Source organism: Annulohypoxylon maeteangense, assembly GCF_022496945.1.
Source record: "Annulohypoxylon maeteangense strain CBS 123835 unplaced genomic scaffold GGS22scaffold_3, whole genome shotgun sequence".
NCBI classification, from domain to species: Eukaryota; Fungi; Ascomycota; class Sordariomycetes; order Xylariales; family Hypoxylaceae; genus Annulohypoxylon; species Annulohypoxylon maeteangense.
Genome location: NW_025953250.1, coordinates 1,527,727 through 1,554,797, shown reverse-complemented (window position 1 = coordinate 1,554,797; position 27,071 = coordinate 1,527,727). Strand labels below are relative to the sequence as shown.

At 48.5% G+C, this 27,071-nt stretch overlaps 8 protein-coding genes across 8 annotated transcripts; 1 reads left to right on the top strand and 7 right to left on the bottom strand.

The window, feature by feature from the left end:
- Positions 1-2: 2 nt before the first annotated feature.
- On the bottom strand, positions 3-3,625 carry GGS22DRAFT_155220 (SNF2 family N-terminal domain-containing protein). Its single transcript, XM_047960168.1, has 2 exons — positions 3,530-3,625; positions 3-3,458 (listed from the first exon to the last, which is right to left on the bottom strand). Exons 1-2 carry the CDS (start codon positions 3,532-3,534, stop codon positions 185-187), a joined length of 3,279 nt encoding a protein of 1,092 aa, XP_047821994.1. The 5' UTR covers positions 3,535-3,625; the 3' UTR covers positions 3-184.
- Positions 3,626-4,555: 930 nt separating this feature from the next.
- GGS22DRAFT_155218 (uncharacterized protein) lies at positions 4,556-7,266 on the top strand. The gene is made up of 3 exons (XM_047960167.1): positions 4,556-5,035; positions 5,235-5,304; positions 5,379-7,266. The coding sequence occupies exons 1-3, from the start codon at positions 4,954-4,956 to the stop codon at positions 6,862-6,864; spliced, it is 1,638 nt and encodes a 545-aa protein (XP_047821993.1). The 5' UTR covers positions 4,556-4,953; the 3' UTR covers positions 6,865-7,266.
- A 177-nt stretch (positions 7,267-7,443) lies between these two features.
- On the bottom strand, positions 7,444-8,538 carry GGS22DRAFT_155216 (uncharacterized protein). The gene is made up of 2 exons (XM_047960166.1): positions 7,782-8,538; positions 7,444-7,699 (listed from the first exon to the last, which is right to left on the bottom strand). Exons 1-2 carry the CDS (start codon positions 8,099-8,101, stop codon positions 7,594-7,596), a joined length of 426 nt encoding a protein of 141 aa, XP_047821992.1. The 5' UTR covers positions 8,102-8,538; the 3' UTR covers positions 7,444-7,593.
- A 738-nt stretch (positions 8,539-9,276) lies between these two features.
- GGS22DRAFT_155210 (HET-domain-containing protein) lies at positions 9,277-12,079 on the bottom strand. The gene is made up of 2 exons (XM_047960165.1): positions 11,812-12,079; positions 9,277-11,698 (listed from the first exon to the last, which is right to left on the bottom strand). The coding sequence occupies exon 2, from the start codon at positions 11,605-11,607 to the stop codon at positions 9,643-9,645; it is 1,965 nt and encodes a 654-aa protein (XP_047821991.1). The 5' UTR covers positions 11,608-11,698; positions 11,812-12,079; the 3' UTR covers positions 9,277-9,642.
- A 458-nt stretch (positions 12,080-12,537) lies between these two features.
- On the bottom strand, positions 12,538-15,586 carry GGS22DRAFT_155209 (uncharacterized protein). The gene is made up of 5 exons (XM_047960164.1): positions 15,346-15,586; positions 15,108-15,268; positions 14,263-15,033; positions 13,889-14,210; positions 12,538-13,838 (listed from the first exon to the last, which is right to left on the bottom strand). The coding sequence occupies exons 1-5, from the start codon at positions 15,386-15,388 to the stop codon at positions 13,033-13,035; spliced, it is 2,103 nt and encodes a 700-aa protein (XP_047821990.1). The 5' UTR covers positions 15,389-15,586; the 3' UTR covers positions 12,538-13,032.
- A 541-nt stretch (positions 15,587-16,127) lies between these two features.
- Positions 16,128-19,985, bottom strand: GGS22DRAFT_93935 (autophagy-related protein 13-domain-containing protein). The gene is made up of 3 exons (XM_047968475.1): positions 19,545-19,985; positions 19,384-19,482; positions 16,128-19,330 (listed from the first exon to the last, which is right to left on the bottom strand). The coding sequence occupies exons 1-3, from the start codon at positions 19,773-19,775 to the stop codon at positions 16,850-16,852; spliced, it is 2,811 nt and encodes a 936-aa protein (XP_047821989.1). The 5' UTR covers positions 19,776-19,985; the 3' UTR covers positions 16,128-16,849.
- Positions 19,986-22,236: 2,251 nt separating this feature from the next.
- Positions 22,237-24,671, bottom strand: GGS22DRAFT_155204 (glycoside hydrolase family 125 protein). The gene is made up of 3 exons (XM_047960163.1): positions 23,851-24,671; positions 22,854-23,800; positions 22,237-22,796 (listed from the first exon to the last, which is right to left on the bottom strand). The coding sequence occupies exons 1-3, from the start codon at positions 24,163-24,165 to the stop codon at positions 22,523-22,525; spliced, it is 1,536 nt and encodes a 511-aa protein (XP_047821988.1). The 5' UTR covers positions 24,166-24,671; the 3' UTR covers positions 22,237-22,522.
- An 836-nt stretch (positions 24,672-25,507) lies between these two features.
- On the bottom strand, positions 25,508-26,802 carry GGS22DRAFT_155199 (glycoside hydrolase family 75 protein). The gene is made up of 3 exons (XM_047960162.1): positions 26,365-26,802; positions 25,971-26,308; positions 25,508-25,914 (listed from the first exon to the last, which is right to left on the bottom strand). Exons 1-3 carry the CDS (start codon positions 26,525-26,527, stop codon positions 25,648-25,650), a joined length of 768 nt encoding a protein of 255 aa, XP_047821987.1. The 5' UTR covers positions 26,528-26,802; the 3' UTR covers positions 25,508-25,647.
- Between the last annotated feature and the right edge of the window lie 269 nt (positions 26,803-27,071).

Sequence of the window (27,071 nt, the reverse complement as noted above, 5' to 3'; positions counted from 1 at the left end):
TAGTACCATAACCTCGACCACAAGATCTACTCAAAATATATTGCATGCACACTTCATTGTATTTATAAAAATACCTAAGGTTAGTTATCCATTAATCATAACCCAACCCAACGAGAAAGCAGAGCCTTTCAACACCCTTCTATCATAAACGACATTTGTATAATAAGACTCCCACTCATCCCCATCACCACCTCCGCCCATAAATAGCGCTCTCACTATTCTTCTTCGGGGCCTGAGAATTCTTGCTTCGCATAGTCGACATCGAAGCCGCAAGATCGCGTCGATGGGCCTCGTCCTCATCATACACGCCGGGGATCGCATCGCCGACACCTCTGCTATCGCCCACGTGGCGGAACAACTCCATCATTTCCTTGAGGCCGAGCTTGAGGCCGCCTTCTCTCTTGGCACCGCTTTCGATGGCGGCTTCGGCGAGGAGTCGTTTCTTTTCCTGGAGCTCGAGGATGCGTTCCTCGACGCTGTTCTCGATCGTGAGTTTGTAGACGATGACGTCGACGGTTTGCGTGAGGCGGTGCACCCGGTCGATGGCCTGTTCCTCGACGAATGGATTCCAGAAGGGCTCGAGGATGACGACGCGGCTGGCGGCTGTGAGGTTGAGGCCTAGGGCACCGCATCGGAGCGAGCAGAGCAGGACTCTGGTGCGCGCGTCGTTGCGTAGGGAGTTGAGGGCTTCCTCGCGTGCGTCGTTTTTCATGCTGCCGTCGTATCGCGTGTATTTGATGCCTTCCTTGCGGAAGAAGGGCTCTACGAGGTCGAGCATGCTGGTGAATTGCGAGAAGACGATAAACTTGTGGTCGTGTACCTCCTTATGGAGGAGCGTGATGAGCTGCCGGATCTTGGCGGATGCTAAGACGTGTGGTGTTCTTTCCTTTTCGCGGCGGGAGTGGGGGTAGTAGCCTTCTTCATCTGAAGAATCTCCGTCTATGTCGGATTCGGAAATACCAGTATCTTCATCTTCAGATTCAGATTGGGACTCTGTCTCTGCGTCTTCCTCGTCATCATCCTTATCATCATCCTTGTCGTCTTCATCATCGCCCTCATCCCCTTCATCATCCTCGCTGTCTTCGAGCTTTGCTTTTCTCATCTTGGATTCGATTACAGAAACGGACTCAAATTCATCCTCGGAATCTGATTCTTCCAATGCACGCTGCAGCTCTTCTGGCTTCGTATCTTTGCCATCATCCACGATGAAGCTGTTTAATTGACTGCCGTCTTGGGTCTCTTCATCTTCTGAATCTTCCGAGTTGATGGATTCGCCTTCGCCCTCGGCATTTTCATCATCTGTACCGCCGGCCTTGCCTAAACGTAATGGGCCTTGCTCATCCCCGGAGACGATCCAGTCAGCTTCCTCCTCTTCATCGTCACTGTCAATGACCGCGCGTCGATTTCTGGGTTTCCGTTTCTTCACAACCTCGATTTTGACTTTTTGTTCCACCACCTTCTTAACCTTGGCCTTGCTCTTCTTCTTTTTTGGTCTAATCTTCGGAGTTTTCAGGTCTCCTCCCTCTTCGTGGTGCTTAAAATACTCGAGGTCTTCGAAGCAGGCCTTGCATTTGTCCGAACCGGGTTGGCGACTTTCGTGGTCTAGCTCCCAACCACAGATATCACAGTGCTTAGTCTCGACACCCAATCCACCTAGAAGGTCAGCAAGAGCATCCATGTCTGCATCATTTTTCTTCGGTTTCGTCTCTTCAGACAAGGCATCCTTGTCCTTCTCGAGTTTGCCTTCGACAAGCTTTGGGTGGTCGCAAGCCTGTCGGAGGCGCAAGAGAAGCACCAAGGCACTGGCATAGTTAAGCTTGTTCCTCATCATCTGTTCGAGACTCTTATCTGTACGCTTTTCCAATCTATCATAGAAACGTCTCTCAGCTGGCGTAAACTCAGCCGCGACCGTTACAACCTTTCTCTCGGTAACTTTGAAGCTGGAGGTTGCGCCCTTTTCGCCGTCCTTGGATTCCTTTCCGCCAGTGCTGAGAGCGCCAGCCACCTTCAAGATGTCCTTGGTTCTACGTTTCATGAAACATTGCAGTAAGCTATGAAGACGGCGCATTGCAACATCTCCTTTGCCGTTCTTCATCGGTATTTCGAAATGATCCTTCCATTCGCGAAGGTCGTCGTAGGGCTTAATTCTGAGAAATTTGACTAAGCTTTGCAGCTCGTCTAGGTTATTCTGCATCGGAGTTCCAGAAAGACACCAACGAAATACGCTTCTAAGTTCGTAACACGCCTTTGTAGCCTTGGCATTTCTGTTCTTGATCGTATGTGCTTCATCCAAGATGACCCGATACCAATGTAGTCCGAAACAACCAGCTTTCAAGCTGTCACTAGAGTGGCCATGCTCAGACACTAGGATCTGATAGGTTGTGATGACTACATCATATCGACGGAGGTCTTCGAAGCGCTTGGTGCGTTGTGGTCCGTGATGCACAAGGACTTTCATCCTGTGAGATTCAGTCACCTTTTCTTTTAACTCAGCCTCCCATTGACGGATAAGTGCTAGAGGGGCGACAACCAATGTCGTCTTCTCGACTCCCGGGTATTTGTCTTGTGGCTTTTGGTTGCTCAAGATAAGGGCTATAGATTGTAAGGTTTTCCCCAATCCCATGTCGTCAGCAAGCAGACCGCCTTTGGGTACCTTCCCTTTCTTGACAGGACCGAGTTCGCGGCCTTTCATCCACTCTACACCCTCGATCTGATGGCGCAAGAGTGGTACGCTGAGCCCTTCAACGCGAGACTTATCTTCCTCATCTTCTTCCTTCACTTCATTCTCCTGCTCATCTTCTATACTGCCTTCGAGCAAAGCTTTGATATCGGAAGCGGCTTTCTTCGGGTCGACGTACGTAGAATAAATTCCAGGTTGGCTATATATTGAGACTGGACCATCTGGGACCGATATTGGATTATTAGACGATCCTTCCGGGCCGGGTATGGTATTGAACATGGGAGGTGGTGGCGGCTTCTTGTCCTTAAAAGTAGGCTGCAACGGTCCCGAGATTCGTTGTGGTCGGTGGTGTTCTGGGCGGCTTTTTGGTTGAATGAAGAGGTTGGCATATTTGTCCTCGATGTTTTTAGAGAAAGCTCGCGACTTGATAGCTGGTGCAGGGCCAGGGGCAGGTCGTGCATTTGAAGTAGCGTTGACTGTGCTGGTGTTTGCAACACCTGATGTTTTTTCAGTTGTCTGGTTTGAAGTAATGCCATTTGTTTCGTTAGATCCCAAAGGGCCAAGCGGCGCCTTTGGCGGTGCGTGTTCCTTCACCATGGTGGAATGCTTCTGTTGAGTTCCTTTAATGTGATTGTCACTTGTAATCCAATTCTTGAGTCCTTCTATTTCTTTCTCAACCCATTTATTGTGCTTCGTATACTTAGGCTTAAGGAAATCGGGTGTGTCGGTTGACTTAAGGTCGTTCCTTGGCCGAATTCCGAAGCTGTCGCCTGGCTTTCTAGATAAATTGATGGTGAATATGAGGTTTCAGGCTGCGAAGTGGGATGTTTGTAGGTGGGGTAAACAAACCTCATAGAAAGCCGAAATGGGATCTGTTGGCAAAACGGGGATGTAGTGTGTGATTACGACAATATGGACAGGATTCTAAAGAGAATAATTATGTTGTGTACTTGTAAATATTGACCTCGGGTGATTGTTTGTTTAGACCGTTGGGAGATTTAACTTTATTCGATGTTGTTTACAATGACGGCGGCCAATGACATAATTTACCGGGTCAACCAGCTCAGCTTATCAACCACTCTCGAGTTTTATCTGTTTGTGGCTGTAAGGTGCTACCGAGTCAGGTATGGGGCAACTGTGTAACAGCTATGAGAAGCTTGCCATGCTACTTGACAGCTGGCTCACAGCTGGCAGTCACAGCTTCCAAAATCCTTTTGACCCCCACTTGTCCATATCCACTCTGCCACTGTCGGCAGTATGTATCGATACACCATCCAGAGACCGTGCGTATTAGAGTTAGCTTACGGTCTTGTACCTTATTCTAATTTAGAGCAGCAGTAGACTCGCATGGAACCATTCCACTCATCGTTCCATGTACATCTATGGAGTAGGTACCTGGTACAAATCAGGTTGAATTGCCGAACTGATTCGCGCGTGACACTGTTGTACAACGTCGCTGCGCCGCACGATTGAATTTCTCCTTTCAATGTTCCAACATTCATATCCCTAGCCAACAATGTCGAGGATTTCCACCTAGGTAAAGCAGCAGTAGAAACTGTCTTCAACGTTTCGGATATCGCGGACAAACATATTCATTACTCAGTACTCGAAGAATATGAAGGTCTCGCCATCTTCATACAATTCAGGCTAATATTAATATGTGAGAGAGACAAGGTTGTTAGTCTTGTCGGTCTTGTCGGTCCTGTTTCGTCTACTCCGGACGATCTGTCTTTGACGCTTTGACCCTTTTTTGCTTACAATACAGTACGGGCATTGCCGAGTCTCGATCAATACACCGTGCTCAGTCCTCACCCACTGCCAGTCTGCCAGACACCCCACGATGAGAACGGAACATCAGAATATCCATCGCATAGTCGCATCCCGATAATTGTGTTACAAGATCGCCGAATAGTTATTGTCACTTACTAGATCGGATCGTCACCCACCCTTTATCTTAATTTGTTCCCGAGAAGATGCGGGAATGACACTCTGTTGGTTCTATTTGTGTGGCTTACTTGCTTACCTGCATTTCCCGTTTCCCACACCTTTGGATACCTTGAATACCTTGGATACATTGGATACATTGAATTTACACGGCCCGCGATAGTGTCACTATCGTTTTTCATCTGCCAACATTATTAACGATTTCCTCTCTTGTCCACCGTCTGACCTCAGATCTGTCGTGCCACGATCTACGATCTACGAACCAATTGGCCAAACTGTAGATGCTTAGCTGATGTTCGATTCCCCATTGCTTGGTTCTTCGCGTCGCAATGTCTACTACACCTACTGGCCACAATGGCTGGGCCACCGCCAACGATTGGGCTTCACAAAGAGATTACATCACAACTCTCTGGTATTATCTTCCCATTTCGATTCACCCTATCGTGCTTGCATTTAGCTAACGTGCTGTCAGTATGTTCAATTAACCCCTCATCCTTCCGCAATTGATCGTCAATGCCTGATATTCCTTCACTATCCTTAGCTCCTACTTTACCTAGGTTGTCCTTGCTTGCATAATGGAACATCAATTAACAGTATACCTTTCCATTAGATCGAGACCAGAATAAGACGTTAAAGGAGATTATGCAGACAATGCAGGATAATCACCAATTCTACGCAACGTACGTTTCGATTAGCTACGACTCACTCCCTAGTTCGTCGTGATTGTTGGACAATCATCTAACAGGTTAATAAGCGTAAGGATGTACAAAGCCCGCTTCCAAAAATGGGGCATCGAAAAGAAAATCAAAGCCGAGGAAGCTGTCGAGATCTTTCGCCAACAGACTGCTCGCGCCGCAGCCGGAAAACCAACGGTAGCATACATCAGAGGCAGGCGGATTGACCCAGATCGACTACAACGGTATCGATATCGTGCGGCACCTCTTATTTCGAAAAAGATCATGCGCGCCGAAAAGGGGGCCGATGATGAGGGATCGAATTCAAGGATATCCCAAGTAATTTGTCGAACACCCTCGCCATCACCGTCGCCAGACACGACCGATTCCAATGTATCCATTTCCCCCCGCATCGAGGAACCTACCGAATTGAGAGTGCCGCACGAGTGCATGCAGATTCTCCGCAATTTCATAAATGGGGCATTCGATAATGGGATATGGCAAATGGCGGCCAAGGGAGATCGAGCTGAAATGAACGGTGCTTTTACCTGGCAACATTACGTGGCTTCGTCTCAGGGATTGATTCGCCATGGCCGAATAAAAGAAGGCTTCTCGCTGCTGGGCATGTGCTTCGACCAGTACAAGCTACAATTACAACAACCCGATTCGATGTTCTGGCTGGCGACCTACAAGTGCGCAATAGTCCTCGCGAGTCAAAACAACAAGCTTGGTGATGCCTTCATTGACTATGCTTCAAAGCTCACAGCATTAATTTTGCCACGAGGGCATCCATTCAACCAATTATGGTCTCGAGTTGTACTTACGGGAATGAGTGGGATCAATGACCACGCTGGCGCCATATTTGAATCTTACTTGGACATGTGGGGACGACATGTCAACTCGCGGGAGACGAACACTACCAACGACGTCCAGGGCGCGTTCGTATTTATTCAGCTTCACTGTACCGGTTTGCTGTCATATAATTTGCTTGAGACTGTCATTCAGGCTATGATTACAGGGGGAGCGATTTCGAGAGAAGCCGCGGAATTTCTTCTTCAGGAAACTAAGTTCAGATTAGCACTTGTTTCCCTTGGACGTCGACGAGTGAAGAAGGCTGAGACTGTTACCAAAGAAATAATCGAGTGGCTAGATACACGACCACCCAGTGCTTACCCGGATCTCCGCTGCAAGGCTGCCTGGTTGATGTTTGAAGTTAAAGAGCGCAAAGGAACACAAGCGGAGGCAGTACAAGCAGGACACAACCTTCTCAAACTCTCGCAGGAAATTTATGGCCCGTCGCATATTCAGACACTTGAAGCGATATCCGCCGTAGAAAACTACTGCCGAAAGATAGGCGCTACAGCAGGAGCCGACCAGATGGGCCGAGACTTTGAGAGTAGATGGCGCGTATTTCGTGATACGGCGGATGCCAAAAGCAATTTCCCACAACAGATCGACCAACCGTGGTATTATCGGTCGATCGAATTGGGCGAGAAAGTAGGATATGTCCAAGAGACCGTCGAATTATTCGAACGATGCCTCAAGCTATCAGATGATTCTCCCTAGATCATTGAGCGTCTATCTTTAGCATGAGACACGGTTGCAGACCCAGCCCAGTGGCTACTACTAGGTAATGATTTACGACGGCAAATCAGATTGAACACTAACACTCGTATATACGAGTCAATCTATGCCAAAGAAACTAATACACCCCATATATTCTATGACCTCAGAATTTAAGTTATATATATAGTTGACTAGGTACCTATCTATTATGGAAGCGTCCAGTACTGGAGTTTTAGGGCGTTCTTAAAGGAAAATTAGGATAACCAGGCGTATGGCTATAAGAAGGCTCGAAAGGGGAAGTCGAACAAATATAGGTTGTTCTGCCATTTTATACATCTATGTATAGTATTTACATGTACTATTTACTGTTTCAGAGCACAATCCACTAGATAGGATACTCTCTAACACGCTCAAGGTGGCATCTGTTAGAAATAACTTATATAATACTAAATAAACTTCACATTCATGAATTTACTGAGGTACACCGTTGATACTAAAGCACCAGCCTATTTTAAGACTCGACATATTCACTTTCAGTCTCAAGGAACTAGGAGTTGTAAAACAAGATGTTCTAAAATTGTCTATGTGTAAGAATGTTACTTCGAAATCAAAAACAGCGGATCCATCCATCTCATCTCATCTCTAAAAGTTCTCAAAACATGCTTTCGTAAACTTTCATTTCCAAAAATTCATTCACGACATTAACTGATCGTTCCGGGAAAGGCGAATCTAAGCCTTCAGGCTGATCTTGAGCGAGTCGCTGGTCAGGCTGCACACGGAGGTGTCGCCGCCGCCGCTGCGGCAGACGACGTTGACGGTGCCTTGGCCGGAGATGCTATTGAGGTGTTAGTTTCGGGTTTTATTATGTTTATCTCCATACCCTAGTATGGGGATAAGGGGGAGGTTAGGCTACTTACGCGTTGTGGGTGATCTTCAAGCCGAAGGTAGAGGCGTCGGCGCCGGGGAGGACGCTGAACTTGTAGGTGCTGCTGCCGCAGGCTAGGTCGGCGGTGGGAACACCGGAGGTGATGCCCGCGGCGGTGGCGCTGCAGTCGATGCCCTTGCCGTCATTGCCGTCTAGCTTGAAGGCGGCGCCGTCGACGGTGCCGACCGAGGTGCCGGAGACACCGGCCTTGTGCAGGGTCAGGCTCGTGATGGTCACTTCTTCGGTGCTCTGCGCGATGGCGCTGCCGCTGAGGGCGAGGGCGATGGTGCTGATGGCGGTGGAGAAACGCATTTTGATGGTTTGTGGGTTGGGTTTGGGTTGGAAGGTTTGAAAAGTTTGAGATGTTGTTGAGATGGATGGATGGATGTGATGAATTGTCTGCTGTGATGAGGAAAGGGAAAATACAAACCTAAACCGGCGAACCTGAGGCTTCTTTATACCTTTTCACGGAGGCATGGCTTCGTCGTCTTTTGCCCAGCCGACCAAGGGGCGACCAGGCTGAGCGGGTGAGGATATCACGGTGTGCGGTCGAGGCAAGGCTAGCTCGAGGTCGACCACGTTAGGATCGGCGGCGTTGCATGAAGCTGCAATATTAGCTCAGGAACCCCCATGTGGAGCCTCAACCGGGGCCGCGATCATTGCCGGCTCGGGATGTTTCCTCTTGTCATGGCATAGGGACAACACGAACCCGCTAGCACGCGAAGGGCATAGGACGACCCCAACAAGGCAATTGAGCAGACTGTTCTAGCTGCCCTGATTGGTTCAACGCGGGTCGAAACGCTGGTTCACGAACAACGGCCCGCGCTGCCTTGCCTAGCGTTTGCGCTACCGTGAACACTACCGTCCCGGCATACATAGCCATTCTCCACCGCCCTGCCCCAGGTTTTTTTTCATTTCTGTCCACCTCTTTCGCGCCGCGGAGGTCCAGAACGCGCGGCCGTCTGGACAGGAGATTGAGGTCTTACGGTGTGATCTGATCTAGAAGCGCTGATCTCCAAAGCGACAGCTTTCTCTTCTAGGATCCATCCATTCAGTGCTTTAGCTCAGCAGGAACCAAGCCTTGATTAGGTAACTACCACCTTTCGACCCAACTATTTGAACTTCGTCCTATTATTCCCTGGCTTCTAGTTTCCATGTCGGCGTGGTTGCCGCGCTCCCTATGGGAGTGGAGAAGCATATTCTACGTAAGGCGGTGTTCCGAGAGGCAAGGCTATTTTGGGTTGGCATCATCATCTCTGAAACGGTGGGGTGGCGGCGGAGATGAAGAAGGCTGAATATGAATGGCATGGGGGCACGATGACATGGCATTGAGAACCATATGAGTGAGGGGTTATTATTGCTATGCTGATCCAGGATATGCTTGCTACCTATGGTCCAATGGTCAAAACCGACTACGGAGAAGTCTGTCAGGGACAAGGAAATAACTTACTTGGGTGACATGCTGCGTCCTCAACAAATAATGCCCAAGAACTGTAAAACACAATGCATACATTCCTACATACCATCTATGAACAAGGTTGCTCTTTTTGAATAGCCTACACTGATTCAAAGTCTGGGAGACTGAAAACGCCAATACTCTTAGTAATGCGCATAGGTGGATAGTCCTCCTTGCGATGTAACAGCATTACTTAATTATCTAAATAATTCACTTTATAGGCTATGTGCAATGTCTATATTTTGCAAATCGACTCTATCAAACGTTAGATGATCATCCACAGATTTGTTGTCTGCTCGGTGGTTCGGAATGGGTTCTTCCACGAAGCGTTTATCATGATCGAATCGATAAACCTAGGGATATTAAGTTGAGCGGACCCCACAGTTCATGAAGAACGCTAGGAAGCTGGGAGTTTAGGTGGCGGTGAAGTTTTAGACCATGATGATGTGGACGACAAGGTCTGGGAGCTTTCACCAGAGCTATTAACGTCCCATCTACGTGATCCATTGGTCTTCTCCCCTGCAGATTCATCACTATCCTCATCTTCATTTGACGAGTCCCAATCTTCAAACTCTTCGTCCTCCGCACTATCATCGTCGTCCGTCTCATCAACTACACCGCCAATATCGATGGCGCTCATAGGAAACGAATAAGGGGACTCGCACTTGCCAGAGAGCATAGCCGCCCTGATATCAGTCTTGGGGTTGCGAGTCATCGTCCCCCCAATAGAAACAAACAAGGATTCGTCTTGCGTATGATCCGTGAGCTGTTTGCGGCCATGCTCCCAGGCGACGGTTCGCAGGTAACCATTTATCATCACCATCTCTTCATCAGGTGCAACCTCTTCATTGATTCTTTCCTTGATTTCTCGTTCGATGAACCAGAACTCATCTGCTGAATATAGGCCGCAGTACCAGGCTTCTCTTCCACTAATCGTTAATATGACTGCGAGAAAAAGATATAGATCTGTTTCTTGCGGCGACTTGAAACGGATACGCACCAAGCCGGATGTGATAAGCGAACTACCGCCATCAAAGGCCGGCAACCATAGTACGGCGGTTTTCTCGTTGAAAATTCCATGAGGATGCGTCTCAATGTCATAGCCCACGGACCCGAGAGGTGCTCCGCGTTTGCCGGTCGATAAGAGTCGTGTCGCGGTCGGATCTACAAATAACAAAATGCCGTGCTTGGATATACGGGGCCCACATGGTCTTAGTGGGCTCTCGGGTTGCGGCACGTGTCTAGATCGGATGAACAAGTTGTACCGCTCCCTCGTATCGGTTGCCTCTTTCGAAAGCATCGTCGGGCCCATGAAAACACTACTCCTGTCAAGAATATTTGATCCCGACCGCCGTGGATTCGTTCTCTCCATAGCAATACAAGCACGCATATCAGCGCGTCCCCCCAAGAGCCCAGCGTCAAGCATGACGAACATCTGCGTTAAGGTATATACAATAGGTAAGTATATCGACAATCCCAGGTTCGTCATTGAATGAGGCATCGGTATCTCCCAGGCGTCTATCGGGACATAATCCCCGGCGTCACGGAACACAGCCGGCGAGGGCGCTAGCATGCTAGTCCAGTCTGCCGGCACGCTAGTACGGCTCCAGCAGAACACGGTGTGGTCGTTTGATGTCTTTATTATTTCCTCCTGGAGCCGCGTAAATGCCTTGGTGCCCTCGCCGTACAACAGCGGCATATTGACATCGAATAGCCCCAGTAGACAGTATGCGATATCCTCAACACGTGTAGTCTCACGCCGAGCTGCCCACGACATCTTTTTCGCGATGCTAACTGCATGTATATCTGCAACGCCTCGTAGGAGCCGCGTCTCGATTCCGGTAACGGCGGAGATATCGGATGCAAGATCTGAACGATCACCAATCTTAGCCCAGGAAGAGCTGTAGAATACTAATCGTCGCGGCGCGATTAACTCTTGGAGCGTCCATCCACGTAAAAACCACTTGCTCTGACGAAACTGGCTATTCAGGTCATATGGTCCGTCCTCTCCGTCGCGTAAAGGGAAATCTGTGACGTCGGATAGGTAAGCGTAGCATACTTCGGACCCCTTATACCAATTATACATAGAATTTATGGCCTCGGTGAGCTCAGCCGAACTGGCCTTGTCAATACAATTGGTATCAATCCATATCCAATCGATGCCATCTTGTCGCGCTATCTTACACGCGCCCTTGATCTTATGAAATCCGGATTTAGTGGTCGTAGATAGGTTGGGGTCTATGAACTCGCGAAAGCTGATCTCTTCTCCTTCGACCCATGTATGGCTTAGTATCGCATAGGGCGGAACTGCATCCCCATGGAACTCTTCAAATTCCAGGGATGAAGTGTTGATGAGTCGCATTCTGCGGGAGTTGAATCTTGGTGGACTGGGGTTCCGAAGATTTTGGACTCGACTGCGGGGCGTTTATAACTTCCATGATAGGCGCAGGGAGCTGAAAGGATAGTGAGCAGGGGTGCTACCGTCTTACCCATAATATACTTGAATGGCGAGACAACCTCATGCCTCTGGTAAGCACGCTAGGAAACAACATTAACAGAGTCTCACCACATGGCGGTGGTTGTGTAGGCTGTGGCAATCTGAACTGATCAGATTTGGGGGCCATTGACTCGCTTTTCTTTCAATTTTATACATGGCGCAGTATATAGCTAGGAACACTCGACTATATATAAAGCAGCATGTGGTATGTATTTTGAATTATATCCTTATTAATATCGTATATATAATCGAGTAATTGGAGTATTTTGTAGGGCATAAATAGTGAGTAATAATTGGATCTGACTTTGTTCGTTCGGGGATGGTTTGATGTTGTATTTTCCTAAGTTGCAGTTTCAATTTCAAACTGGAAACTTTCCATAGGCACCAGGCATATTGCTGGTTATGTAAGCACTCCCACATCCTTGTGTGACCTCGGAAGATTCAGTTTGGAAGTACCTTCCCCTCGTCCAGCTTCACCGTTAGGTACACTATCGGCCTTATATATATAGGGGATAAGTAGCGCTATTGGTATCGCTCTGGTAATCCTCTAGGGCTATAGGATAAAAGTAAGACAGCCTTATAAGTCAACCGAATTTATAAATTTAGAGGGGCATCGAATTTACAGTTCTAAGTCGACCCTGAAATACAGAACAACAAATAGATTATGCGTATAATCTTTTCATACACTCGAAAAGGCAGATTGAAATACCAGGAACTCTTAGAGCATTGATGAATTTGTTAAACTTATAGAAGTTGTCAAGTTAATGAACACTGTTTACTTGTACACTTTTGAACCACTCACTTCAAGAGCCCGGGCAGTATTATAGCTGATATCCTTGCTAAAAATAGCCCAACATAAGACCAAAGCCACCTATAACCAGTCCCAAGAAAACACTACCACTATTTTACACTCACAGCACTCACAGCGCTCACAACACAAAATAACAACATCCACGTTCAATTGTTTAATATATCACCACTTCGATTATGTTATCATATCTACCAACCCCAAGATCCCAACAGATGGATCATCAAGCAGGAACCGTTCCCCTTTCCGGGGTATCCCCTAGCAAGCTGTGTACCAAGCGACCAACTAAACCCCGCAACATTGAAATGCACCGATGCATTAAAAGCCTAGTTGATACAAGTATGCCGTAGCTCGCAAAAACCTAAACCCAGCCTTCAAATCCCTTGACTCGCATTCTGCGTCCCCTTATCTTCTTCCTTTGTTCACCAATTCTCGCCCTCGCCATTCAACTTCCTAACCCTTGACCCCTATCCTACATAGTCTTAATAAGCAGCGTTCTGCCTGTAAAAGTCCTGTGGGGCGCTCGGTTCGTTGCCAGGAGGCACGTATGCCTTGTACTGGGGCTGAACACCTCCCATGCCCACATTCCCCGGTACGACCTGACTCGGTAGACTCTGCCTAGCATCGAACGCCGGTCCGCCTGGGTGTAGCGGTGGTGGCGTTAGCACGCTAGGTGGCGGCTGAACTGGGATCGGGGGCGCTGAGCCGGTGGGCTGCGGGGGAGGAATACCCGCATCGTACGAGTCTTGGCGATGGGCGTTCGGGTTGTACGCCGAATATTGCGGCTGCGAAGGGTGAGAGGCAATAGCTAGGGGAGTGGGCACGGCGGCCGGGGGTGCGGAAGGTGCTAAGGGAGCAGAGGGAGCGGGTAAGATAGGAGCACTTGGCGCGGGAGCAGTCGGGCTCGATGCGTAAGGGTCCTCTTGAGAATAGACCGATGCAGAGTAAGGGTCGGTGCGGCCCGGGTTATGAGTAGCCACCGGGGAGTCATATGCGGACGTGGCTAGTTCCTGGGGATTGCCGTAAGTGCTCTGGGGCCTCTGTCCCACTTGAGGGGGAGGTTGAGAATATGCCTGGTAGGCCTGTGGCGGGGGAGACGAGGTTTGTATAGGAGCGGGCTGCTTGCCCATTGCTATGCGCGAAGGCTGGTCTCTTGGCGGGTATTGTTGAGGTGGCGGTTGGCTCGCCTGAGGTGGAATCTCTGCGCCCTGCAGATAGAACGGAGCAGGGGCAGGCGTTGGCCGTTGGAAGGTAGGAGGCGGTGATGTCGCCTGGTATTGGGTTTGCTCTAATTATGTGTGAGCTCACTTCCCGTAGAGATACCTGCAGTCCACATACCTTGTGGAGGAGGCCCTTGAGGGCCGGGGGTATAATATCTTTGGGGTTCTTGCTGAACGGGTGGCCCCTGAGGCGCAAAACCCGGACCCGGACCCGGACCCCCGGGACCCCCATACCCGTGGTTCATGATCGGTCTCGGAGCATATTGATGGTAGTTCGGTTGGGGTGGATGAGACATCGAAGATTCTAAGAGTGATTCGTAATCTCTTCTGGCCTTAATGAACTTTTCGTTTAGTTGAGTAAAGTCCTCTTTCTTCTGTGAGTACTTTTCAATTAATTTGATTAGTTTCGGTCGGATAGCCAGAGTTTGGTGATAGAGTTTCTAGAGACGTTAGCTATTGCAAATGGGTATAGTGTAGCCATTTTAGACATACTGATATCTCCTCATTGTCCTCTTCCCTCGGCGATGCATTAGACGTGCTTAGCAAGGTAAGAAGCTTCTCGACGTTCTTGATTTCGGCAAAAACTTCAGCCTCCATTTGCGCCTCGCGTTGGAGCTCATCGGGGGTCGGGTCCGCAAGTTTCTCGACGTAGTTAAGAGGGAAAATGCCAGTTCGACCTTTCAACGAACCTCGCCACCAGTCCTTGAAGACGGACTCGAGGACGGCGATAATATCACCCTTCTTAAACTCAAGTTCGCCAGGCTCGGTCGGAACGAAATCGTAGAGGGCGCGGACTCGTGATACGGTGGCGGCTGTTGTTCCGGTAGGGTGAGAGGGTATTGGTTCCGCCTGATTAGTCGCCGCACTTGGTCCTGCCCCTGAGCTTGGCCCTGCGACAGAGGGACCGGGTTGAGGGACCTTCTTCCTTTCTTCTTCTTGTAAAGATAGCGTGAGCGCCATTTGAAGCTCATCTTCTTCCTTCTGGCGATCTAGATCGGTAAGGCCGGTCTTCTGCGGGGCCGACGGTGGTTGTAAGGTCGGGTTGGTCTGCTTAAGACGGTAGTAGGCATCGTACATGATACCAAGGTCTGCATCTTGGCTAAACATATCAGACCATTCCTTTGTTCTTTCTAAAACCTTGACCTTAACTTGTTGGTGGGTATTGCGGTCGTTGGCAAGTTTTAGTAGGGCATCGGTGAAAGCGCGGCTGGCGAGCTCGCGATGCATGTTCTTGCCGCAGTTTTGCGATAGCGCATTCGCGAGCTAATACAAGTTAATATTAGCGGAAATAAATGGGCGAACGATGAAGCGAGGTAAACGGCGTTTGGAATACGTACCTCGAGGGTGTAGAGCTGAACATTGGCGTTGCGATGTGCTAGGCGCTTGATCAAGCCCTGAACTGCTTGGTTGGGTCCATTAGGATCACTGGTTACTTTGTCGCAGACCTCGATAATAGCCCCCCAGTCCTCCGAAGTGAGGTTCTCGTCGGTCGCCTTGGCTAGAATGGTCGAAGCTATGTCAGTTTTATGACCATATTGGGGGCTGAATGTGGTTACGTTGTGGTGCGGTGCGTACCGATTACTTCATCATAAGGACCGACTGCTGTTCCCCGAAACATGGTGGGCAGCGGGCGGGAGAAAAGACTATCCCTATGATCTGGTGTTTTTGTCTCCCTTCTACGGCGGTACCAACTTTAATTCCCTCGGTTTATGAGTTATATTGCGTCGGGTATCGCGGGTATCGTGACGGTGGAATGGTCGGAACGTGTGACTTAAAGATAGAGATTGGTAGTTGTAGTTGTAGCGTTAAGAATTATGAGGTAGGTTGGTGGAGAGGTTCTAAAAGTTACAGCCTAGAGGAGTACATAATTGATGACGTTGGCCTGTGCTTCCTTAGCGTAGCTCGATATATACTAGCGTTCTGGCCCAGCCTCTGGGGCAATGCATGGTACCTAATATTGGTGGTTAGCAGCGAACCCGGTGACCTGTAGCTGCCTTCTGGGAACTATCCGCTATCCACAACGCGCAATGCAATGACGTCCGAATATTTCTATCAATATCAATCCATGCCTGTCATACCTTCCATGCTAGATTAAACTGCGCCTCAACATCCGATTGACTTCGTTTAGACCAACAGATTTCCGAGCTTGTAAGGCAGAGCAGAAGGCAAAGTGCTAGGTACTATTCGACCCTTCTATGTCCTCAATGTGATAGGTAGGAATTTCAGAAAACTTTTCTCGCGTTCGGAGCTTTACATTCGGAATATAGTATGCATCCTGGTACTATGTAAGTACTTAGTATACAGACAATTACCTACCTATGTAGTATCAAGAGACATAAATAATAAAATTATTTAATCGAGTAACATGTATTCATATACACAAGGCAAGACAAGATCATGATAATATATGCAGGTGTATATGACATGAGATTTGTTTAAATACCCGGCTCCTAATATACAAGCCAATACCTACAACCTAGGTTAATCCCTGGTGGTAAAGAGTTACGTCTCGGCGTGGTTCACCATATTCTTTCTATTCCATCTAAAGGTGCTCTGTGGGATGAGACGACTGGAACTTCATCCTGAGCTACCTTATATGTACCTAGTCTTATAGCAAACACCCCGTCCGCATACCCTATAACCTCGGATTAAAAAAGGACGACCGAGAGCAGAAAAGCCAAACCGCTCTGTGATGCCCTTCACCCTTCCGAATGAAACGCCAGACGGTCGTCCTCGAGCGTGTCATGATAATGAACCTCAAACTCCGCTCTAGACTCCGGCCCTTGGTAATAATCATTTCCATCCATAGTGCCTTCAAACTCCTCTGAAAACAAAAACATCCGGGCTCATCCAAAATCAAATAACAATGTCGATGACAATCTGTAGTCGTAATAGATCTCCGGACGTACCCGTGTTCTGAAGAATGAAAGCTCTGCACCATACCACCCGGAGTGTTTCCTAGTTTCCTATATCGTCGATCCACACCCAATACAAGCATTACACAACATCTTATGCAGCGAGAAAATGCAAAATGCAAACTCGTTTCAAGTCGTAAACGATTAGGTCTGCCATAACCTCATTACCAACGACGGCTCCTGTGACTGGTCTCATAGGCTCCCTTATCGCCACTGGACCCTACACTTCCGCCACCTCTGGCTTCCTCGAGGCTGCGACGAGATTGCTCACGAGTAATCTCAGACATATCAAATAGAAGCGGCTCATCGTCAGGCTCATCTGCGGCAGCACCTGTCACACCTAGGCCTGTAGCGCCTCCGCGTGAATAACCCCTGCCGAATCTGCCGCTGGACCCGACCAGACTACCACTTCCTGAGTGGGGAGGCGTAATGCCTCGGCCGGCATTGTTGCCATAACGTCTGCTGTAAGGCGAACTCGAGAATCCGGAGTAAAGGCCGCCTGGAGGCCGGACTTCACGCTCAACAGATTCTGATTCTTGCCCAAGCATATCCGGAGGACTTGTTGCCCTAATATCAGCAGCAGATTGTAGACCCGGAGTATCCACCGCACTAGTTGGCTCATCAGAGCCTAATCCCAATAGAACACTAAGACTGGGAGGTTCGCGGTCTTCCGCGCCAAGGCTAATACTGCGATGAGCATCAATGTCGTCGTCGTCAACTAATGCACGATTCTGGTGAGCAACGGAACTAGATCGCCTGGCATGTGGGTAAGGCCTTGGCGATGTAGGAATGTCGATGGCGGTCGTCCCCTCATGAGTAGCCTGTGCACTGACCGTAGGTTCTTCTGGAAGACCCTCAACGTTGCGCGACCGCGACGCAACTCTTGTAGTCGGTGCATAATCGACACTCGAGTTCTCGCTTAAGCGAGATGGGATGGCGGGTGTATGTGGGGTATGAGGTGATAACGGCTTTCCCGGGGACGATGATGTTGACATACCCGGTACATTAGCTAACTGACGGCTAGAAGAGCTAGATGAACGTTGAAGCTGCATAGACGAGTTCATGGATTCGGTCAGCGCATTATTCGACTCACGCATATGTTGAAACTTCGAAAGCTGAGCCGCCGTTCTCTTAGTCGCCGATTCTCCTTTCTTAGATGAGTCGAAACTTGCTAATGTCTTCTTGCTTTCAATCATCTTCAAGAAGTTCTGGATGCTCTCATCATCAGTTTGGAAAGATCCGGAACTACCGGCAGCGCCAATCTCGTTCAATAGACCGGAGCCCGGTTGGACAACCGAAGATGATAAACTTTGCTTGCCACTGCTGTTTTGGTCATCATCAACCCTAGCGCCGCTAAGAGATGGCCGACTACGCCGATGCCCAAAGCTGCTACTAAATCGATTAGAGACAGATGGCCTTGGCGAACTGGCGAGAGAGTTATCTGCCGGGGCAGGGGGTGGTGCCCCACGGAGAGAAGCCGGCATTCCAGCCGTCAATGAAGAGCGATTTCTCACATGCGTATTAAAACTTGAAGGGCGGTTTAAGGATTGTGGCGACGGTGGAACATCAGGGTCCTGCGGCCGAAGCGCGGGTGACCCTGAAAGAGAGCCATGCTTGAATGGCGAAGACTGGAAGGAGACGGATGGGCGTCGCGAGGTATCTATCCCTCTGAGAGATGGTCGACGGGCGTGGTTGGCAATTGGGAGGGTATGAGGGGGGGCTTCAATGCTCGCAGGTCTAGAATCCGGTGGTGAACTGGTGTCCGAACCTGGAGCTTTTACTGCCTTTAATGCGGAGATAGGGCTCGTGCCAATCGGCCCTTCGCCGTGAAACGTGGATAAACTACCGTATCGTTGCTGATTTTCTGTGATGTTCTGCACGTGCCGATGGTAAGGGAGCGACCCGACTTCAGGGGCATAAGAGTCGCGACGTCCATGGCCATGACGGGGCAACGATGGCTTGAACATGTCATCAGATATATCAATGCGTGAGCTCAGCAAAGATTCGGAATCAACCACCTGGAAGTTGCAGTGGTTGCGGTAAGACACAGAAACGTAGAATCGTCCCACAGGGACTTCGAGGTTACCAAACACATAATCGGTCGAGACATCCCCTCTGCCGGCGAACAAGGGTATCCTCAGGGAGTCGGATCCATACGTTGGAGATTCCCCAGAGAAGACTCGGCAGCGGACCGCTAAGGCGGGATGGGTGCCCTTTGTTTTAGAATTCCTAGCGAGCTTCCAGGCGGGCAAGAGGCCTGTCGTCGTATATATCGATCGCATCAAGACAATTGCCTTCTTGTACACTGTAGGAAGCAGTAGACCAAAGTCATCTAGTTGATCGGGGGGTTTTCCTTTTAGCTCAACACGCCATCGCTCTAATACAAGGCGGGTTATCGGTTTCCCCTGACGACCAGAGCTGCCGTCGCCAGACTGATCGAAAGCGTTAAGGGCCTCGATAACATCCCATCTCTTTCCATTTTCATCCAGAATTACCAAGCTTTGGCCACCCTTCAATCGAGTCGTATCAAGGTAAGTTTCGATCACTAACGGAGGTGGGCGATTCTCAAATCCGCCGCATTGTTTCCATACACGGAACTCTTCTCGAAAGTCGTCAATATCGTCGGTATCGAGTTGAAACTGTATCTCAGGGCATTTGGTAAGATTGAGGAATCGGCATCTTCAAGGTTTGGACTTACCCATCTACTCGTTCTCCTCTCTAGAGACTTACCCACGAGAATCGGGGTTACTTGCATGCGTGTCTGTAATATTACGGTACCGGCTTTCGAGTAGATATTCTAGATTGGGGGCCATTTGTGAGTACATACGACCATAACAACATGATTGATAGAAAACCAACCTGGATAATCTGGTCTAATTTCTTAATAGAATCACGAGTAGGACCTCCATCTCCACGATTGCCTCCACCCGCTCCCGTCGACGTCCTCTCCTGAGCTCGAGAGCCTGGTCTAGATGGTGGACCAGAACCAGGACTTCCTGGATCTCTCTGATTATTTGTTCTTGTGGGATTTGTTTGTTGTGACAAGGCGGGGGAGGCTGTACGAGGCGGGGCGCGGGGAGTTTGATGCATCCTGAAGTCGTCGAAGCTCAGGCTACGTGTAGCCTGATAGATATGGCGAGGGCAGGGACGTAGTAATTGTTGGCTTGTTGGTCAGATCGATGCACAATCTCGGTGACGTCGTATCTCGGTTAAGATCGTGGCACGGATGGAAGGCGTCGAGGATTATCGCCAACAAGATGAGGCGTCCTGCGAGGATCGACCTAGCTTAGATGGAAGTAGGATGCCACCGAACTTTGGCATCCATTGTTCGTAAGGTCAAATATAGGGCAGGCAGATAACTAGGCATACACAGGGTTTATAGGAAGGGATACAAGTTAAGAAAGCCTAGCTGCGGTGCGGAGATCGCAAGTTGCTTTACTAGTAGATAGGCTGTCGAAACACGTAGGCAGACATAGAGTAATAATACAGATAAAGCGTCAACTGTGATGAAATGTATGTATGGAGGGTACTGGTAACCGGCAGAAGAACGTGGCGGGCGGCTCTGCTAACTGGATGCGGGTTGCTGCAGGGTTTCTGGTTTGTGGTTTGTGGTTTGTGTGATTTTGGAGGAGCTAGCCAGGCAGTTGAGCTAGGCGATCTGTGCCATGTCGATGGTGCCTAGTAGGAGAAAAGGTATGTATAAGAGGGATGGGTGTGGAAGAATTGCGCTGATACGTTTATGGGTATGAGTATGAGTATCAGGGATAGGTATAGGTATAGGTATAGGAATAGGTATGTCAGGTTAACCGTTAAGGTAAGGTGTATCTAGTTTATGCTTAAAGCAGTGCGCTATGTCCGTGTATTGTCGATGCGGTTGGGTTTAAAAGCAAATCGGTACGAATTTGGTTAGTTAATCGATCGGGGATGCGTCAGTTGTTGAGTTGGTGACTTCGGAAAAAAGAGTGAGTGTGTGAGTGTGTAAGTGTCAGTGTCTTGCGATTAGTCGCAAAAGAAGAATTCAAATCTGAATACAGAGAGAGTAATGAAGAAGAGGTCGGGGGTTAGGGCCAGACAGACCAGGGTCAGGATCAGGGTCAGGTCTAGTGAGTAGCTGTCAATGCCGGGGATAAGTCAGACGGAATACTCCTCGTGATCTCTTCCAATCTTGTGGCCATCCGTCATCGGTCCGGACCGTTCTAGTTAAAGGATTGGTGGGAGAGACAGACAAGCTCCAAGAAGTTGCTTCAGTTGGGATTTGAGAAGCCGACCGATGCAGCGCTGTACTGCCTGACTGCGTAAAAAAAGATAGAAGGGAAAGATAGGACGAGCCGACCGGCACTGGAACTGATAAGACTAGAACAAAGTAAGCCAAGACAAGAACAATCAATTGTGATTGGTTGGCTATGACGACCTTCAAGGTTGTTCGCTGTTTTTGTACATAATGTATTGGATGTATACTCGTACCTTGGCATTCGCTAAGCACATCCATGGAAATGTACTCAGCACCTGAGGTAGCTGCGAGTTAAACCACCTGCAGCACGCAAAGATACATAAAATATAGGTATTCTCAATATGTAGTGTATATGTCGACATAAGGTTCAAACGTTGATGCTGATCGTTGAAAGTTTAACGTATTATGTAAAGCTAGGTACCTAGGTACTAAGTAATTGTGTAAAGAGCAATACAGATCTAAGAATAAGAATAAGAAACTTGACTCTTCCATCTTTCATCTTCCAATTGCAAGTGTCTTGAGAAACTAAACCAGTAACCAATTCTGCCAATTCAAGTTCGGTCTAGTCAATTCTATTAATATGATCCAATCCAGGATTATTAGCAGCATTGAAAGTGTAAAAACCTGCGAATGGAGGAAAGAAAGACATTGATCGACGCACACAAACCGTGGACGGCGGAAGAAATATTGCTGTACAGCAGCATCTTACCTATCGATTCTACTATTCGACTATTTGACCATTCAACCCTCTGATGAGTCTTACGCTGGACCTCTGCTGCTGCTCTGGACCTCTATTCTGCCCCCAAGAGCCTGGGATATGGATTACCATTTCTAGCTCATTATTAGCTGCAGCATATCACTGCAGCTAAGCAGGCCACAGGCACGGAGCCACGCATATCGTGTTACAACCATCCCCACAACGTCAAAAACGGGTGCAGGAAACAGTACCTACCCCCTGTTTCTATCTAGTAATTGGCCTACATACTAGGCACCTTATGTTGCAGGACTGAAGCCTCCTCCTAGGAACTATCGTGATTGGCGAAAACATCGATCGTCTACATCGTTCTGCTTCTTCAAAACGAAGCTAGCATTCACCGAAAAAATGACTGGGCTGGCAGCCTGGTAGAGTGCATTGGTTTCCCTAGACCGCGCCGTAGGACTCCGCATACTGTACCTTATCTGCAGTCTACTATGCAGCACTATATTCACCTTGCTGGATAGGTCACATTTACAACGGTTCATCTGACCAACTCGGCTCAGTCATACCACACCCCTGATAAGATCCTCCAAGGTGTGAGTGAGAGAGGCCTAGCTATTAGCCGTAGATTGTTCCTGCGTTAGGAAACTCTGGTTGCGTGCGACTCGACTCATGTTGCAATTCTGACGGCAAACTCGGATTAAATGCAATTGGACCACTTCACTTGCTATGTATAAAAGTCGCATATTGCAGTGACTATAGTCAGTACGACCACCTCCAAGATGTTAGTTCCTGTCACCGAATAATACGTGAGTTGCTATCAGCAGGTAATTTTCAGGGGTGACGTGTCGATTATGTATACATGACATCTATAACTACTCGCATATACACTCGAGCTCGCTCTAGGCCTTACTGGAAACTCGTCTCGAGTAAATGAGGTTTCCTATCCTTCAGCCCTAACAGCATCTCACCAAACAAGCCATTGGCCCAGGAAAACCATTCTCGAGTCCAAGTCGCTGCGTTGAACGTATCTATAGATTCGTGGATCAACCCCAAGCCGTCGGTTGAGGAAACGAGCATCTGCAACCCCGCGACGATCTCGCTATCGTCGTCCGAAGTCAAGAGTGACGTGATGATTGACATTGGCCACGCCTTTCCGGGTCCGACATGTGGGCCGCCGGTACTGGGTGCAGGTTAGCATCATTCCTTTGAATCGTGGACTCATATAAAGCCGACGTACCCATTTAGCACAGGCCCGTGCATGTAATACGGGTTCCACGTCGAGAGGACGAATTTGCGCGTGTTCTGATACGTCTCGTCCGAGGCGTCCAGATAATCCAGAATTGGCGCACTCAATAAACTCGGAACGTTGGCATCGTCCATAAAGTTGCTCGACCCAAACCCGTCGATTTCGTACGCATATATCTCGCCCAACACCGGATGCTGCACCTTACCATATGTCTCGATCCCATTCCGGACGTTGGAGGCGAAGTCGCTCATGCGCTGTGCTAGCTCAGCATCGTGCGCCTTCATTATATTGGCGCATTTCCCGAGATAGCTGGAGAATTGCATGTTCGCCGGAATGAATAATTGGTAGATGGTCGAGTCGTCGGATGGCCGGAACGCGCTACGAACCAATCCGGTGCCGCTTTTAACGGGGTTGCCGGCTCCTGTGTTCGCAAGCGTCTCTGTTGCGCTGGTGGCTGTTCGTTGGAACGTGTACGGCGATTTGTTGACGGTGCCATCGTCAGCGTACGTCCCGACGAGGAGACCTTCGGCAACGTCGAGAATCGTTTGAATTGCGGTAACCCATTGGAATTTCCCGAAAAAGTCGGCATCTTCGGTTTGATCGTAATAATCGTGAGATAATTGCAAGAAAGCCGAAATTGAGTCGAGCTCGTACTTGCATTCGAAGACGAAGCTTGTATTGTAAGGGGGTGTCACTTTATCGGTGTCCGCATACCCATTGTCTACCGGCGGAAGACCAGATTCTGTGGGTGCTTGGAACGCATTGCAGTATGGGTTGTGGATAATATATCGCGATTGCAGATTGATCGCGCCACGGAACAAAGATGCTAATGAGTCTGGACTGTCATCGGCCTTTAGTAATGACTTATAGCTGCGCATCTGGTTCGCGCTATCACGGAGCCACATGGCAACAATGTCTCCGGTCGTGACAAAGGTAAGCTGAGGGGTGTTAACATCACTTGGACATGTGTTTCAACGGGTCATTGTACCTCTTCTGTCGAATCATTGGCCGCATATCCTTTCCATGTCACTGTAGTGTCCAATGTGTTCGGAAACGCATTTTGAAAAAGCCGGAACAGATCTGGATCTTTGACTATTCCTTGCATATCCGTAATAGTTGCTTCGACGTCCGACGAGTTGAATTTTCGACATGCTGCTACCGGTCTCTGGTATGAGAGCTGGTACTTCCCAGCCGAGAAAGGTTCGTGTGTCGTCTTAGAATAGTCATCGTAGTCGGGACATTGCGCCGAGACGGTACGAAGAAGACCAGAGAAGAAGGTAAGTAACAGAAGCGGGAGAGGCATCGTATTAACTGTGATGGTCCTAAAGGTAGGTACCTAGTATCTACATGAACAGGGAAAAAGTAAATACATCAGAGGCAGGACATGGAGTCTCGGACTTTCCAGATTGAAAGAGGCGAGGCGCCCAGTAATATTTGAATGTGAATTTATCAATATGATCTGCTCTTTGTTTGTTCTAGGTCATGCCGTCTGGACCGAAGATCGACGCACAGCTAGCCCTGTCACACACGCAGCTTGGTGATGGTTCCCGACTGGCCATGTTTATGAACCCTTGCAGGAATGCTCGGAGCAAAAAGAGAGCATATGACGTTTAATCTGGCTGTCTGACCGGCCACGATTGCAATGGTTCGAGGAAATAAACAAGATTGGAGCCGAGATAGGTCGAGGAGAATGCGGGGAAAAGCCTGGTTTGTTCGATGCGGGTACAAAGGTGCATTCTCGAGGGAACACCGCGGCGGCGGTAACTCACTGTGATTTGATTCTTTGTCAAAGTTATTAGGTACCCCCGGTCTTAGACATTGGGTCTTATTGGTAGGACCGTGAACACTTCCGCTGCTCAAATCCTCTTCGTTTGTGAGTTTCCTAATGAAGCTTTACCTAGGTACTAGTTAGTGCTTCCCCGCCCTTGAGGCTGACAGTCATTCGGGGTAAGATGTTTGTGAGCTAACATTGGATATCTATATGGTAATACTACGTAGTATTTATGTATAGGGAGGTAAACATGGGGTAGGTATCATGGATATTTGGAGCTTCAGATTCTAGGGGTAAGTAGATGGGCTTGTTATATTTCAGTTTTATTAGTTCGGTTTGATTTCACGCGATGAATATAGAACCGTGATGGTTGAAATTCCATCTGTAAGTCGTCTCATTGCTGAAAAGTCCAGGCAATTTGTTTGTGTGTTGGGGGCTGAAAGCCACCATGCGGAGAAATGCAGATATCCATGTCCAATTAATGCATTATGCAAATTTTATGTCACAAATTTAATTATTCCGTATAAGTTATGCATTTACAACAATTCATAAACTTTATTCATCAAGTTCCACAGTTGTTTTCAAATTCAATTCAAAAATTTGTTCATTCTACTGTTCTAAACATCGAACTTCGCGACAACTCACTGATAATTAATCATAACAGTAATGTCTAACATGTACGACCATAGGATTTGGAAAGCTCGGGATCCCGTCCGCTCTCCCCTTGATAAACCAAATACCGCTAGATTAGTAGTTGGGTCGGTGACGACCAGCGAATCCCTGGTGTTGTACATTTCTTTTTCTTTTTTTTCTTTTTTGGCTTTTCTCTTTCCCATTCTTTCTTTTTCACTTTCAGCACCGAAATTACGAGTTCATATTTTTAAGGGACTCAATCAATATTTACATTCTAGAAGCTAGGTACATATATACAGGTGGAAGAAACAAAGTCGGCACGCAGTTAAGCGAGACTATCGTAGGTCAAGCTGCCTAAAATCGTGCAACGCTTTTCTGGCTTTACTTGATGCGTTGGATGAGCTTGTCACCGAGAGCCTGGATGCTAGACTCGAACTCGTTGTAGTTCTTCGCATCCCACTTAGCTCCGTTCTTTCCAGGGACGGCATCCTTGCCGGTGAAGGCAAGGAACAGGACGTCGTTCTGGTCGTGTCCGCTGTTTCCGTTGATCCCCTTACCGTAGCATGCGGTAGCGAGCGAGATCGAGGCCTCTCCCACAACAGACTTCTGACCGTCGGCGCCGTTCTCATCACCCCAGACACCGTAGATCTGATATCATTGGTTAGCTGTCATCACTTCTGAACATCGGAGGCTTGGCTCCTTACCAGCTTGTTGCCACAGACTACAGCCATGACAGACAAAGGCTCAACACCGTGCTTCTGGGGGTCGAACGACGTGAAGCCCGGCTTGTCACCAACGTTGCCGAAGACGACGTAAGGGTGAATGTTGGCATCCAGGTCTCTGATACCCTTGCCGTATCCCCTCACGGTATCGGCAAAAGACGTGATCGACTGGGTGGAACCCGACTTTCCGCAGCGACCGTCGTCAGCAGCACTGCCTTGAGTCCCGTCGCAATCGATGTCCATGTTGGCGAATTGTCCATTCTTTCCGGTGATGTAGATGACCTTGTCGTCTTTGAGGTGATCACCACAGTAGCAAAAGGCTAAAGCTTTCATTAGCGTATCGTCGGGCGATTTTATACGGATGCTAATTACTTACAGTTGTCGTCGTTGTACTCGCTGTAGAAACCTGACGCTAGGGCGGAGCTGCACTGGCCCTTGCTCTTGATGCTGTTGTAGAAGTTCTTCACATTCGAGGGCACATCTCTCGCCAGAGAGGCGCCAAGGAACATGGAAACTCCGAGAAGGGTTCTGAGAGACATTGTGCGATATAAGAATCAGGTAAGTTGCTTGGGACGGGTGTTTGAGTGTCGTGGATGTCGAGCTGAGCTTGATGAGGATCTGAAAATGCTCTACCATCTAAGGGGCAGTCTGATGTTATTTGTATAAATCAGGACCATGGCTGCTTACTGGCGATCATAGGTCCTTTCCAGAAGGAGCTTCATCGTGCGCTTGTAATTAACTACAGGGCCGCAAGGTTACCGGCCTTATGCCAGTATCTTAAGCCGCATTACTTAATTTAGATAGATTACCTAGTAGATGATTATGATTAGAAATACCCCTTACGGTTCCTTCCAGCGACGCAGGTGAGGCTGCGGCTGAGAGACAATTGCCGTATAATGAATTAACTGGAGCGTATCACGTAAAAGTGAAGCCCCTGATTAGTCGCAGATATAATATTTGATGACAATGAATAGGACAAGACGGAAATTATCCCACAGATCTGCCCAACGTCATCAATATTTGCCATAGTCGTCTTAATGCTGCGTAAAAATCGATTTTCTTTTCTGAAGCTGATTCCCTATT